Source organism: Pituophis catenifer, unplaced genomic scaffold, assembly GCF_029215685.1.
Source record: "Pituophis catenifer annectens isolate HBS135680 unplaced genomic scaffold, rPitCat1.0.hap2 SCAF_6, whole genome shotgun sequence".
Classification (NCBI taxonomy): Eukaryota; Metazoa; Chordata; class Lepidosauria; order Squamata; family Colubridae; genus Pituophis; species Pituophis catenifer.
The window spans coordinates 87,704,419-87,719,032 of NW_027256886.1; the positions used below are offsets into that span (position 1 = coordinate 87,704,419).

Genomic DNA, 14,614 nt, shown 5'->3' on the forward strand with positions numbered 1-14,614 from the left:
TTCCATTTTGCGATGGAACATTTCTTTTCATAAATCAGATACAATAATGATTAAATAATGATGATCAAAAATACTCATTTACATATTCAGGAAGTCCTCGACTTGTAACAGTTCATTTGGTGGCCGTTCGAAGTTACGACGACACTAGAAAAAGTGACTTATGATCATTTTTCACACTTAACAACCGTTGCAGCATCCCCATGGTCACGTGATTTGCATTCGGATGCTTGACAACTGACTCACACTTATGACGGTTGCAGTGGCCCGGAGTCATGTGATCCCCTTTTACGACCTTCTGACAAGCAAAGTCCATGGGGAAACCAAATTCACTTAACCACCGGGTTACTAATTTTGCAGTGATTCACTTAACCCATGTGGGGAGATAAGTCATAAAATGGGACAAAACTCACTTAACAAATTTCTCACTTAACAGCATAGGTTTTTGGGCTCAACTGTGGTCGTAAGTTGAGGACTACCTATACACCCATCCTTTGACATAGTGACTAAATTAGTAGACCAGCGAAATGCTGTGGACATAGTATATTTTCTGACCTAGGCTTCCTTAGAAAGTAAACAGCACAAACTTAGTCCCGGCAAACCTCTTTAATTCAAACGGCTGTGAATGATTGTCATTTCCTTGGAATGCTGCCAGGGAACTAATTGCCAAAGGCAGGGCAAGGCCAAACTTAGCACAGAGTCAAATAGAGCTTTTCCAGAGCTTTTACCGACCAGATGACCTAGTGGCTTCCTGCAAAAGGTCACGTCCCGTTCACTTCTCTTTTATGTCTTATGGGAGGGGCCAATCATCTCCAAGCCTTACTCCCAAGTTGACCCTGTTTTCTTAATTGTTCCTGTCTTCTGGCGGCTCTGTGCATGCGCACACTGGGAACAGGCTCACACTGTTCTTCTGCCTTGCTGATGTCAGACTCCGGAGACTCCGGAGGCAGCAAAGAACTACCAGATGGCCTTGGCCCCCTCTCTGCCTCTGCCTCAGAGCCCTCATCCGAGCCTTCCCCAGACTCCAGGACTGGCCCATGTTCCTCCCCAACCTTCTCACTGTCTGACTCTGCTGCCAGCTCTGCTGGCCGCTGGTGGGCCACAACAGTATACTTAGACATTAGCAAGGCATTCGACAAGGTAGACCACAACCTACTTCTTGGTAAGCTAGAAAAAAAGTGGGATAGATAGCATCACCATCAGACGGATTTTTAACTGGCTGACATGAAATAGCAATAAAGGAGAATATTTGTTTGTAGCTCAAGGTTGAAATGAGGGTGTTCTCCTTGGTGTTCTTGGAGCTTGGTTGATTTCTTGCAGATCTCCAACATTGCTCCAGGGCAAGCCACCAGACTATAAATTGAGAGTAAACCGCATTCCTTACTAGCACTGATGATGTTATCTAGTTTGGAGCATGAAATGTCTGCAAGAGAACAGCCAAGCTCAGAGAGCACCAAGGACCCCTCATACATCAAATATTCAAAACGACAATAGCCCATCAATAGCTCTGGTGGCACAGTGATTAAAATGCAGCATTGGAGACCAATTCTACCCACAGCCTGGAGTTCAATCCTGATCAGCTTAAGGTGGACACAGCCTTCTATCCTTCCGAGGTCGGTAAATGAGGACCCAGGTTGTTGGGGGCTGTTGTGACCCCGACTCCCGAGCCTGTCCTAACAGAGGAAGACGACTCAGAAGGTGATGGGGAGGAACTGACAAGGTCTCCCTCTCCAGGACCCTCCTCTCTGGCAATGCCTCAGTTTCCATCCGAAGGCCAAGAGGAACAGCCTGGGATATGCCAGGAGGAAAGCATATCGGAATAAAAACAGATAGGGAGCGAGGATGATGAATCCTGGCTTGATCCCAGGCAGCGTCGGAGGGAGAAGCCTGCGCAGCAACGAAAGAGGCATGGGAGGGCCAGAGATTGAGCTGAGTCACTGAACCACACCCCACAAGGAATAAAAGTGGGTGTGATTACTCTTCAGGCTTTGTGACGGTCAAAGTTAAAAACCTGAGAGTCACATCGCGTTACCTGAAATCTGGCTTGTGCATATTTGGATTGGACCTTGGCTAACTCTTGCTTCGTGAATTACTTTTTGCTACTGAACCGGACTGAGGATAAACTCTTTCTTGCTTACTGTGAGTGAAAACTGACTTGGCAAGCATTTCGCAGTTTACTGCCAAAACTCTTATCTGCAAGGGTTTCTAGTCTGATTGCTTAATAAAATCTTGGCAGGCGTGCCTGGTTGTGTGTTTGCCTGTGTGGGAAAGGGGGACAGAACAGGGGCAATATGCTGCCCCTGTAAACCGCAAAGCACTGTGTGAAGCGGTACGTAACTCTAAGTGCTATTGCTGTTGCTATTAGGAGGCAACGATGTTCATCTGACTATACATTTTCAACCGATGCAAGAACTGTCCATCAGAATATATTTACACAATATTATACAATACACTGCCAAATTAAAATTAAAAGAATGATTATTAACTATTTATCCGAAAGGCGAAGTGCATATAATACATGATTCAAATGGAGAAATGAAAAAGCCACTCAAATACATCCAATTAAACAATATCAGGCTGTTTTAATTTTATACAATTACAACATGTAAACATTTATCCATCCTTTGGGCTGTAAAGAAAAAAGGTTTCAAATTGTGAACATGATTTTAGAGCCTGAGAAGAGACGCCTTGCAACTAACCAGGTTTTTCCTAGCAGTCTTCATTTTGGAAGTTGGCTACCACCTCTGGCAAACTAATGGCCCCCATCGCCCCGGACACCATCGGGAAACACCTGACTGTATTTGTGCGAGTGTGAGTCTCTGTGCGTACAGGTAGTCCTCAATGTATGACCGCAGTTGAGCCCAAAATTTAGGTTGCTAAGTGAGAAATGTGTTAAGTGAGGTTTTGAATCATTTTACAACCTTTCTTGACACAGTTGTTGAGTAAATCAGTGCAGTTGTTAGATTAGTGACCCAGTTGTGAAGTGAATCTGGCTTCCCCGTCAACTTTGCTTGTCAGAAGGTCGCAAAAGGGAATCACGTGATCCCGGGACACTACTACAGTCATAAATATGAGTCAGTTGTCAAGCATCTGAATGTTGATCACGTAACCATGGGGATGCTGCAATAGTCATAAATGTGAAAAATGGTCATGGGTCACTTTTCTCAGTGCTGTTGAAACTTCAAATGATCACTAAGTGAACTGTCATAAGTCGACTTACCTGTATTGCCTCCATTCAGACAACACAAGGAGGTGGATGGCCATTGCCTTCTTTTCATTGTTTTTTTTCTAAATTCCTGTAAAGACTGCCATCCTAGGCTTCTTCGTTGTCCACCAAGTCCATCCCTCTCAGCGTTCCCACCATATAGAAAATATCCATATCTTTTTCATGGCAATAACACAGGAGCCGATTGCCACGGCATCTTGTGGGGACTTTGTTTTGAAACTGAATTCCCATCTAACCTGAGATTTCCTGGTGGTCTCCCATCCTAATGGTCCAACTCCATCTGATTTTTCAAGATGAGCCAAGACTGACCTTGGTGCTTCCACTTAGCTGTGAAAAAGTAGGTTTCCTTCCAGCGGTGAAATCCAGCTGGCTCAATCCGGTTCGCACGATCCGGTAAGGCCGGCGACAGTAGGCTCTGCCCACCCACCCGGATGTCATGATGTCCCATTTTTGACCCTCTGTGCATGCACAGAAGGGTCTGTGCATGCGCAGAAGAGGCGTGCACTCACATTTGCAATCTGGTAGCGAAAGTAAGTGCATTTTACCCCGTCTCCTTCCTAGTGAGGGCGAGTGCTTGTCATTCACTCATAAACATGTTTTTTTCCCCACCCGTAAATCGTTAATTTCTTTCGATTTTCAACAGTTTCCCATTTTATGGATATCCTTTGTTTATTGAAAGACACGTTGAACCCATAGGATTCTTTTATGCTGAGAAACTGACCTGTTACTTGTCAGAAAAAGTTTGTGGATTTTCAGGAAGGAAGGTTTGAAAAGCTAGAGAATGTTTGGGTTTAAAAAAAAAAAAAAAAACCTCTGAGAAGAATTTGTTTGATTTTCTCTTTTTCTTTTAACCAGTAATTCCATCAAGTTAGTGAATCTGTGCTCGATATTTATTAGCACATGGCTGACAGCAGCTGGATTTATACATTTGGTAAGTATGCTCAAAAAGGCTTATTTGGGGAGCTTTAGAATTATTATGAGCTAATCCGGCTATGGATCATTTTTCTTTTTTAAAAAATGCACCACGTATTTCTTCTTCGTTTTTGGCGGGAACACGTTTTGCAAAGAAGCTGGTGGCTTAATCTAGTGAAGCAACTCCAGATGTGTTGCTGTTCAGAATAAAAGTAATAGATCAAGGATTTCTCAATCTCAGGAATTTTAAACTACGAGGACTTCAACTCCCAGAATTCCTTAGCCATCATGCATGGCTGGGGAATTATGGGAGTTTTGGAAGTCCCCATAGCTTAAAATGGCTGAGGTTGAGAAACACCGTAATGGAGAATTCCCCTCAGTCATACAGTATGTCATTTTTCAGATTTTTAATGCAGGATTCCTGGGTTCTTTTAAATATTATTAGTAAATCTTGTCTCTCACTAAGAAATTATTCCGAGAGGAGAAAAGGAGCAAACAGCATGAAAAAACACACCAGATTTTGTCAACTGCTTTGTCTGAAACTGGAAGAGAAAGCTATGAATTTTGGGGTCTTAATTTTGAGATTCTGGAGAACTTTTACTGACTTTGACAATAACCACAACAAGCCACTATGTGGCAGTGTGGGTTTAGAAACAAAAAATAAAATAAAATAAAATGTGGTAGCAGATACAAGACAACTTCTTGTAAAAAAAATGAAGAATGTTATATATTACTAAGACTCACAATCTATGGATGTACACAATGCTCATTTTCTCCTGAAGATCACTGTAGACTGTTGCCTGCTTGAATTAAAATAACTTAACACATCCTCTCCTTCTTTAAGGATTAGATTTCCAATATATTTTGGAACGACTCTTTAGAAATAGATCCTACCAGATTGCTGATTTGGGGGGAATCAATTCACATTTTTCTCTTTTGTGACATTTCGTCTTGAGTGACAATTATTGTGGTAGCTACTTGCTGCTATAATAGGGAGGAATTGTGTGAGTCTTGGTGACTATTTCCAAGAGTAGTTTCGCCCTAAGTTTTGTGGTTAGGATTACAGTAGGTGGACCACCCAAAAACAGAGAACATAGAATAATAGGTTTGGAAGGACCTTGGAGGTCTTCTAGTCCAGCTCCCTGCTCAGGCAGGAGACCCTATATCAGTGATGGCTAACCTTTTTGCCGTCATGTGCCAAAAGCAGGAGCATGGCAGGGGTCACGCGCATGCGTGCCCACACCATAATTCAATGCCTCCCTGCGCCCCGCCCCCCGCATGCGACCCCCCGCGCTCCCCCCCACTTTTGGCACACGACAGCAAAAAGGTTACTGGTGGGCCTGGTAGGCCTGTTTTTTCGCCATCCCCAGGCTCCAGAGGCTTTCTTGGAGCCTGGGGAGAGTAAAAACAGCCTTTCCCACCCCCACCCCCTCCAGAGTCCCTCCAGAGTCCGGAAACGGCCCGTTTCCCGATGTCTGGTGGGCCCGAAAGGCCCAAAAATCAGCTGGCTGGCATGCACATGCACGCTGGAGCTCAGCTAGGACAACGCTCATGTGCCCACAGATATGGCTCTGCGTGCCATAGGTTCGCCATCAGGGCCCTATATCATTCCAGACAAATGGCTGTCCAACCTCTTCTTAAAAACCTCCAGTGATGGAGCACCCACAACTTCTGAAGGCAAGCTGTTCCAGTGGTTAATTGTCAGAAACGAAGCTTCAGAAAAAAAAGCCTCCAAACAGCTTCAGAAAAAAAGCCTCAGAAACAGAGCTTCAGAGGCTTTTTTTCTGAAGCTTTGCTTCGGAGGCTTTCAGAGGCAGAAAAAAAGTTTTTCTGATTCTGAAACAGTTTCAGAAGTTTCAGAGGCAGGAAAAAAAAGGAAGGCACAGAGCTCACAACCAACGAACCTTTTGCTAAAATTCACCTCTGGGCACAGCTGATTGAGGGTATTCCGGGAGGTCGATCCACTCGCCAATCAGCTTTTTTTTCTTATTTTCCTCCCTAAAAACTAAGGTGCGTCTTATACTCCGAAAAATACAGTATTTTAGGATGATTTCCAACTTTTTTTTCCTCGACAGGATTCTGTATTTGGAACATGCCAACCACCTATATAACCTAACTGATTTGATATAAGGAAAATGACTTGTTTTATCACAGTCCATTGAATTGTTAAGGTTAAAATTGCTCCACTTCATTAGAGCTGTATGAGGTGTTACTGATATTCCCTGGCAAAAAACAGAATTTGGCTTCGACCGTTTTCAATGAGATCATAACTGTGTTGCATTTTTTCCTCCCTGAAGTTACTAATTATGTACTAATAAGTTTGTGAATGGGAGCATCGCATTGCAGACAATGATGCATTTAATTTGCTGTTGTCCTTTCGTTATAGGTGGAGAACTCAGGGGATCCATGGGAAAACTTCCAAAATAACCAACCACTTACATATTGGGAATGTGTTTATTTGCTAATGGTTACTATGTCCACCGTTGGCTATGGAGATGTTTATGCAAAAACTACCCTTGGTCGTCTTTTCATGGTTTTCTTCATCCTCGGGGGATTGGTAAAACATTTATGTTATATTCTGCCTATTTATATTTATATAAATATATATATATATATATATTTAATGTAACAATTATACCGTAACTTATGACTTCAAAATACATAACCCATTGCATTGCATTTTGAAGAGCTAGTTACTGAACTAGGGCAATGGCGTATTTACGGATGTTAACGTTTGCAGAGATAGTAAGGATAGAAAGCATTTGAAGAATTAAAAGCTTTAAGCAATGAGGAGGACGGCTGGGCACACTTTGAAAATCCTTCAGGGATCCTGCTTTGGTCTTCACAACAAGCCTAGCTTCTCTCCGCTGTTCATGAGACCGGCCTGTTGAGTAGAAATGGGTTGTTTGATTCCTCCTGCGATCTTACCAACGAAATAAAATATAGGTCATCCTTCACTTACAGTGACAGTTGAGCCCATTGCTAAGCACAACGGTTGTTAAGTGGATTTTGTCCCATTTTACAACCTCTCCTGCCACCCTTGTTAAGTGAGCAATCCGGTTGTTAACTGAATCCAACTTTCTCGTTGACTTTGATTCTCAGGCAAGTTTGCAAACGATGATCACGTGACCTCAGGGCACCGCAACTATCCTAAGTACACACCAATTGTCCAGATTTCGATCACATGACCACGAGGATGCTGCAATGGTCCTGTGCAGAGGTGGTATTCAGCCGGTTTGTACCGATTCAGGCGAACCGGTAGCGGAGATCGCGGGTGGGCCCACCCGCCCACCCTCCCACCCTGGCTCTATGCCATTCTATTTAGGCATGTTTTTGAGGCCAGGCGCATGCACGGAAGGCACGCGAGTAAGCAAAGCGCATGCGTGGAATTCCGGCCGCATGCAGGGAAAGGGTGCGCACATGCAGCGAACCGGTGGTAACAATATTGGAAACCCACTGCTGGTCCTGTGTGTGAAAAACCATCATAACTCACTCTTTTCAGTGTCGTTGTAACTTCACTAAATGAATGGTTGTAACTTGAGGACTACTAAATCTAATATTTGGAGGAATTAAAAATGACAAAATACAAATTTGTTAATACAAAGAGACAGTCATTTGAATCTCCCTTGCACGGTATCCCACCTTGTTCAATGTACTGGGTTTCTCAGATCACTGCCTTAGTTATCAACTTAGCAGTTCTACATCCAATACAGGTAGTCCTCGGTTTATAACAGTTCATTTAACAACCATTCAGAGTTACAAGAATGTCACTGAAAAAAGTGACTTAGGACCATTTTTCACACAACCATTGCAGCATCCCCGTGGTCACGTGATCAAAATTTGGACACTTGGCAACCAACTCATATTTATGACCATCGCAGTGTCCCGGGGTCATGTGATCCCCTTTTGTAAACTTCTGACTGGCAAAGTCAACGGGGAAACCAGGTTCACTACACAACCGTGTTACTATCTTAACAACTGCAGTGATTGGCTCAACAGCTGTGGCAGGAGACGTTGTCCCACAGGGCAAAACACACTTAACAACTGCCTTGCTTAGTGTCAGAAATTTGGGGCTCAATTGTGGTCATAAGTCAAGGGCTACCTGTGCGTACATTGGAGCCCAGGAGAAAATGTGACAACGAAACCAACCTCATCTGCTCCAGGTTTCCGAGCAAAAGTGCCACTGCTTTCAAAGGTTGGGTGTGTTAACGTTAATGAGCACATTCCTTAAAGCAGTCTTAACTTTTCCGAAGCTTGGCTGAAACACAAAGGGAAAATAAAATGGAAAGGAACTAAGCTTTTAATGAAAAGCGGGGAGAGGTTGGACTTGAAGGCCGATTTACGCCAGTGAAATTGTTTTGAAAGTGTGCACAGCCTCCGTGCCTAGTTGGTTAACATTGGACTACTGATAACAGCCCAGGTGAAATTAGTTGCGGTTTCAAGACCTTCCCTTTTGTGTTCCTTCCCAACATTCCAACAAACATTGTGGTTTAGGATCCTCCTTAAAAGAGCTGTTGCCGGGGGTTTCTATTTTTCCGGCTAGCGGGAAAAGCGAGTTCGCATCCTTCCAAATAGCAACCAAGGATGAGGCTAAAATAAGCAGTCATTACAAATTTCCTGACAGATCGGCAAAGAATTCCCCCTATGAGAGAGAGAGAGAGAGAGAGAGAGAGAGAAAAGAAAGAAAGAAAGAAAGAAAGAAAGAAAGAAAGAAAGAAAGAAAGAAAGAAAGAAAGAAAGAAAGAAAGAAAGAAAGAAAGAAAGAAAGATTTTTGGGAGAGGAAAAGGAAGCCCAGCTATTCTGGAGGATTAAAATCTGTAAGATGCACTTTCTCCAAGGAGCTGGGCTTGGATCGCATGGCGGCAACTGCTACCTTAACTCTTTGGGTGCCCTTGCAGATGCTCCAGCTGTGGTGCTCAGGATACTGAAGGAACATCCTGAACAAAGTGGACCCCCTTATAGATATTGTCCCTGAACAAATTATCAATTATTGTTTTTTCTCAATGCAATAAATTTCTGGTAGCCATTGCATTTTTGCCCTAGAAAAGAAAAACCAACCAGCGTTCAGGTTGAAGTATAAGGTAAGTGACTTCTTCAACCCCAGGTGTGTGTGTGTGTGTAGAGATGTGCCTGTATGTGTATGTGCAAACCCATCTACAGTAGTGGTCAAAATTGTAGAAACCTTTTGGGAAAAGTGTATTTTTGAGGTTTGGTGGCTAATAACACCACTTTTTTTTTGGAGTTTCAAGATAATCCTATTCTACTGCTGGAATGGCCTGGGAATAGCCCAGACCTTAACCCAATGGAAAATCTATGGAGCCAACTAAAGAAACTTGTTATTCAGAAGCGACCCAGCAATAAAACCCAGTTAATAGAAACCATCATTCAATCTTGGTTTCACATTAGAACAGCTGCAGAACTAAAAGACTTGGTCCACTCTATGGGAAGATGTTGTAAGGCCGTAATTCATGCTAAAGGTTACCCAACTAAGTATTAACTGACGTGATAATTTTTGTATATCTCGTTTTTTCTACGTGTTTCACTTTTCTTCTTTATACCGTAACTGCTATTCTAATAGCAAATCCTTCCTAAAAGTTATTGCATTCCATTCTTGACTCAATTATCTTTCCATTGATATATAATTCTATGGTACCACTCCAAAAAAAAAGTAGTGTTATTAGGTAGTTTTAGAAAATACACTTTTCCCAAAAGGTTTCCACAATTTTGGCCACTACTGTATGTCTGTAAGCTTGTATATTTACAGCAGAGGTGTCCAATTTTGGCAACTTTATGACTTGTGGACTTCAAGTCCCAGAATTCTTCTGCCAGCATGGATGGGCGAGGAATTCTGGGAGTTGAAGTCCACAAGTTGTAAAGTTACCAGGGTTGGAACCCCCCTGTATTACAGACCTAAAAGTAACGATGGTGTACATATATAGACAGGCACACCTCTCGTTTTAGTGATTTTATCTCAAACCTTTTTGTGCATTTTTCCTTCCCTTGCCAAAAAGGTAGATCGGTAGTGGCAGCAGCTCTTCGAGGCATCCCAGCCACAAGCAAACTGTTTGTTGGACAAAACATGGCAGAATGCATTTTTTTCCCTCCTCGTTGCCTTTTTTTTCCTTTTACATCCTTACATTTTCTTACCCGTCTTTTAAAAAAGATGAACTTAAAAAACAAACAACTTTACATCATGTTCATTCTCATTGTGCAGAAAATCCACTCTGTTTTTGTTTCATAAACCATTGACATGAGGTGAAAAAAACCTCTCACCTGTCTTGTCTAAAATACTCATAATAATGCAAGCATCAGAAATACCGCTTTGCGGGGAGTATTGGACAGTAAACATTTGAAAAATTCCACTCGCCCCGCTTTTCGAAAATACTAGCCACGGCACTGTTTTATCCCTTCAATGTCACTTTGACTCAATTTTGTTCTTGTTCTTGGTTTTTGTTTTTCCCCCTTTTTTTGCATCATTTTTTTTTTTCATTCCTGTCTCCCTCTTTTGACTGTTTTCTGTAGCCGAGCCGGTGTTTCCCTCTTTACAAAAAAACTCCAGACATTTGACATTCTTGTTTTGAGATGAAAACTTTTTGCAATCTTTTTTTTTTCCTTGTTTTTGTTTTTGGAGGAAAGGCGCTCGATTAGGGCCCATGCCTTGCATTTTCAGATCGTAAGGATGATGTATCTTCTTATAAAACTCATCGGCCCCTCCCCTTCCTTTGACCTCTCTTTTTAGTCTTTTCTCTGTCTCCTGTCTTCTTCCTTAGGCCATGTTTGCCAGTTACGTCCCTGAAATCATAGAGTTAATAGGAAACCGCAAGAAATATGGTGGTTCCTATAGTGCGGTTAGTGGAAGAAAGTAAGTATTCCAAGGCACTCTGCTGCCTTTGGTGCGGCACAATACTCTCTGCATGCTATTTTTCTTTTCTTTTTTTCTTTTCTTTTCTTTTTTTTGTTTTGCTTTTCTTTCATGCATGTAGGCAATGTTTGCGCGCTACGTGCCAGAAATTGCGGCTCTCATCCTTAATCGGAAGAAATACGGCGGGACTTTTAATTCAACCCGAGGCAGAAAGTAAGTTGAAAGAACTGGAAAAAACAAAACTGAGAGAGCCAAACTGTGAGACCAGGTGGAACTTGAGCCCAATGTGGGGGTGACATCTGACACATAGACACCTTCCCCCCTCACACTACTTTATTATTATTATTATTATTACATTTTTATATTAAATATCAAGGTATTTAAAGACCTGGGTTTTGACAGACAAGTACAATTCAAAATGCACTGACGATGTCTACTCGAACAGTGATGAAATGTTTGCAACCAAATCGCCAAGCTCGGAGCTCACACCAACAGCTTAACTACCATCCCGAGCTACTCATCTTCAAGCACATTTCAAAAGTTTAATGTTTCATTTGTAACATTTAACATATAACAAAATGTTCTCCATTAACCAATTCAGCTGGTGAACATAATCCATGTTGAAAATAAAGTTAGATGCAGCTCTTCATTGCTTTTGTTGCAACATGCTAATGTTTCTGACCTTAGGTAATGGCATGAAGAGTTTCTAAAGATCTCTGAGGTATACTAGCTATAATTCTGTCAAGTTTGCTAACTCAAATGGATAAATTTGCTAAACTCACTTTGGATGATCGGCAGTAGTTATCTTGTAATAAGGAAGTTCTTAACCTCCCCTAGCAATTTTTAGATCATAATTGCTCCAAATTTCCACAATATTGTATTCATATTACACTGGATGAGAAAGTAATCTGTACAGAACTTTAACATTTACGATTGGTATAACTAATTCTACACTATATCCCATTCTGATGGTTGGTATAAATAAATTGAATTCTTACTTGTCTTTTTGTAAACCATAGAAAATGATATCTTCTAGCCCTCTCCTTTGCAATCAATTTTTGTTGTTGTTGTTGCAAGATCCAATCTGGGTTGGTCACTGGGACCAGAGATTTATTTATTTATTGATTGATTGATTGATTGATTGATTTTTTAAAAATTTGATTTATATGCCGCCCTTCTCCGGAGACTCAGGGCGGCTTATAATGCATTAAGCAATAGCCTTCATACTTTTGTATATTTTATACAAAGTCATTTATTGCCCTCACAATCTGGGTCCTTATTTTACCTACTTTAGAAAGGATGGAAGGCTGAGTCAACCTTGAGCCTGGTGAGATTTGAACTTGCAGTAATTGCAGGCAGTTGATGTTAATAACAGTGCTTTAGTCTGCTGCGCTACCAGGGATCTTTATTGATTGATTGATTGATTGATTGATTGATTGATTTCATCAAGCATGTATTTTATGACAGATACAAGTGTAAACATAATTATAAATACATGAAAAGGATAGAAATAAAAGAAAACATTAGGACAGGGATGGTAGGTACACTGGTGCGCTTATGCACGCCCCTTACAGATCTCTTAGGAATGGGGTGAGGTCAACAGTAGACAGTCTAAGGTTAAAGTTTTGGGGATTTGGGGAAGAAACCACAGAGTCAGGTAGTGCATTCTAGGCATTGACAACTCTGTTACTGAAGTTGTATTTTCTGCAATCTAGTTTGGATCGGTTTACCATGAGTTTGTATCTATTGTGCAGAGCTGTGGAGTCGGGAGATAAATGTTCCGACTCCGACTCCGACTCCTCAGTTTTTTGTACTTCCGACTCCGACTCCGACTCCGACTCCCCGACTCCCCGACTCCGACTCCTCTGTATTAATATGCGAATGTATTTTATACATTCCTTGAAGGAAAGAAAGGCAACATACATGTCATTACCACAGGACTACTGGCTGGGAAGCCAACAGTCTACTGTATTGAACAGTTTAAGCAAAAGACAAACACAATGAAAACAACAAAGTTTTATTAATTTTTTTTTATTAATTTAATTAATCAAGTTGCTGGATAGTAGCAGCAGGCATAAACATCAGGAACAGGAACTTTACCAGTTCAAAAATACAAACCACATTATTTGGTTGTTTTAGAACAAAAACAAAGCTTATCTATATGAACCAAAAACAAAATCTGTAAAACCTAGAAATGGTTTATATTAATCTTGAAATGTAGTTATAGGCTTAGCAAATGCAAATCAATTCAATGTAGAGTTCTAAGGAAGAGAATTGCCTCTGCCAGATCCTCTTTCATAGAGGCTCTTAAGTCAGACTTTATTATTTTTAGGGCTGAAAATAATCTTTCGACACTGACTTGGGTGGGTGGCATTGCAGTAACTATTCTGGCCACATCACTAACGATCTCTGGATAAACAAGGATGGCTTCTTCAACAGTAAGTTTTGATGAGCGATCATACTTTTCAACTTCTTTTAGTGCTTTATAAAACTCCTGTTGGAATTTTTTTATTTGGACATTTACTGGTTCTGTAACGCTTATGCGACGTCGCTTTCCTTTAGCAACTTCCATTTTGTCTAAGAAGGAATCAAAGTCTAATTCTTCGTTTGAAGAAGATGATTCTGAGTTACCACTAATGCTTAAAAGAACTCCATCCTCCTGTGGAGGTATTTCAGGTCGTAATCCCTTCATGCGAACTGCTACATCATAGAGGGCCTTTTTCCCAGTAGCAATCTGTTTACTGTTCAATAAAAGTCGGCTCATTGGGTCGACATAAATAGCCGCTAACAAGATTTCATTTTCCAGCAAAAGACTCTCTCTTTTCATCATTGAAGATGCAATGCCCTCAGCTATTAACCCTCCATTTTTGTTCAGGCGATATAACAGGCTCTTCCATTCCAAGAGGAATTTACCCGGGGTTAGATCATCACATTGCAACCTCTTGGTGACAGTGAAGGGGTGAGAAAGAAGGTTCTCCAGCTCTTTTGTTTGTGTCCACTGGCTTGCAGTTAATGCAAGATTTTCATTGTCCATTTCTTCTATGAAGTCTTTAAGTTCAAGCAAACGCTTCACCATTAAATAAGTGCTTCCCCAGCGAGTTGTTTGATCCAAAATGGCTCCTTTTCCTGCACGTCTTTTCAAAATTGCATCTGTTTTTGGGGCCCTGGCTGCAACAGTTACTTGCCGTAATTTGCCAATTAATGTAGCTGCATGGCGATCTTTTAATCCATCTCTTATGGCAAGTTGCAGTGTATGAACAGCACATCGCATATGATGAATAGTAGCAAGCTTCAATGCTTCTTCAACAAAGTTGTCTAAAAAAATGTCAGCATTCTCTTCAGTTTCTAAACTTTCTCTAATACTTGCAGAGCTGTCTTCCTCTAAGTCTAATATCTGTTTGATACCTTCTTCATCTGCCTTCATCTTCTCAATTGTGCTCAACATGTTAGAAGCGTTATCTGTCACAACACATAAAATCTGTTCCTTTTTAATTTCAAAATCTTCTAGAACACCCTCCACTAACTTCTGAAGGTAATCACTGGTGTGATGTGCCTGAGTGTCCTTTACTCCGAGGGTCCGTGTTATTGTTTTGTTATTTTCATCCACAAATCTAAC

At 41.3% G+C, this 14,614-nt stretch overlaps 1 protein-coding gene across 1 annotated transcript in view; it reads left to right on the forward strand.

Moving 5' to 3' along the window:
- The window catches only part of KCNMA1 (potassium calcium-activated channel subfamily M alpha 1), a 643,121-nt gene that overhangs the window by 385,722 nt on the left and 242,785 nt on the right, over positions 1 to 14,614 (forward strand). The window contains 3 exon segments of the mRNA XM_070946116.1: positions 4,079 to 4,154; positions 6,522 to 6,692; positions 10,907 to 10,998. Coding sequence (XP_070802217.1) covers positions 4,079 to 4,154; positions 6,522 to 6,692; positions 10,907 to 10,998 — 339 coding nt within the window.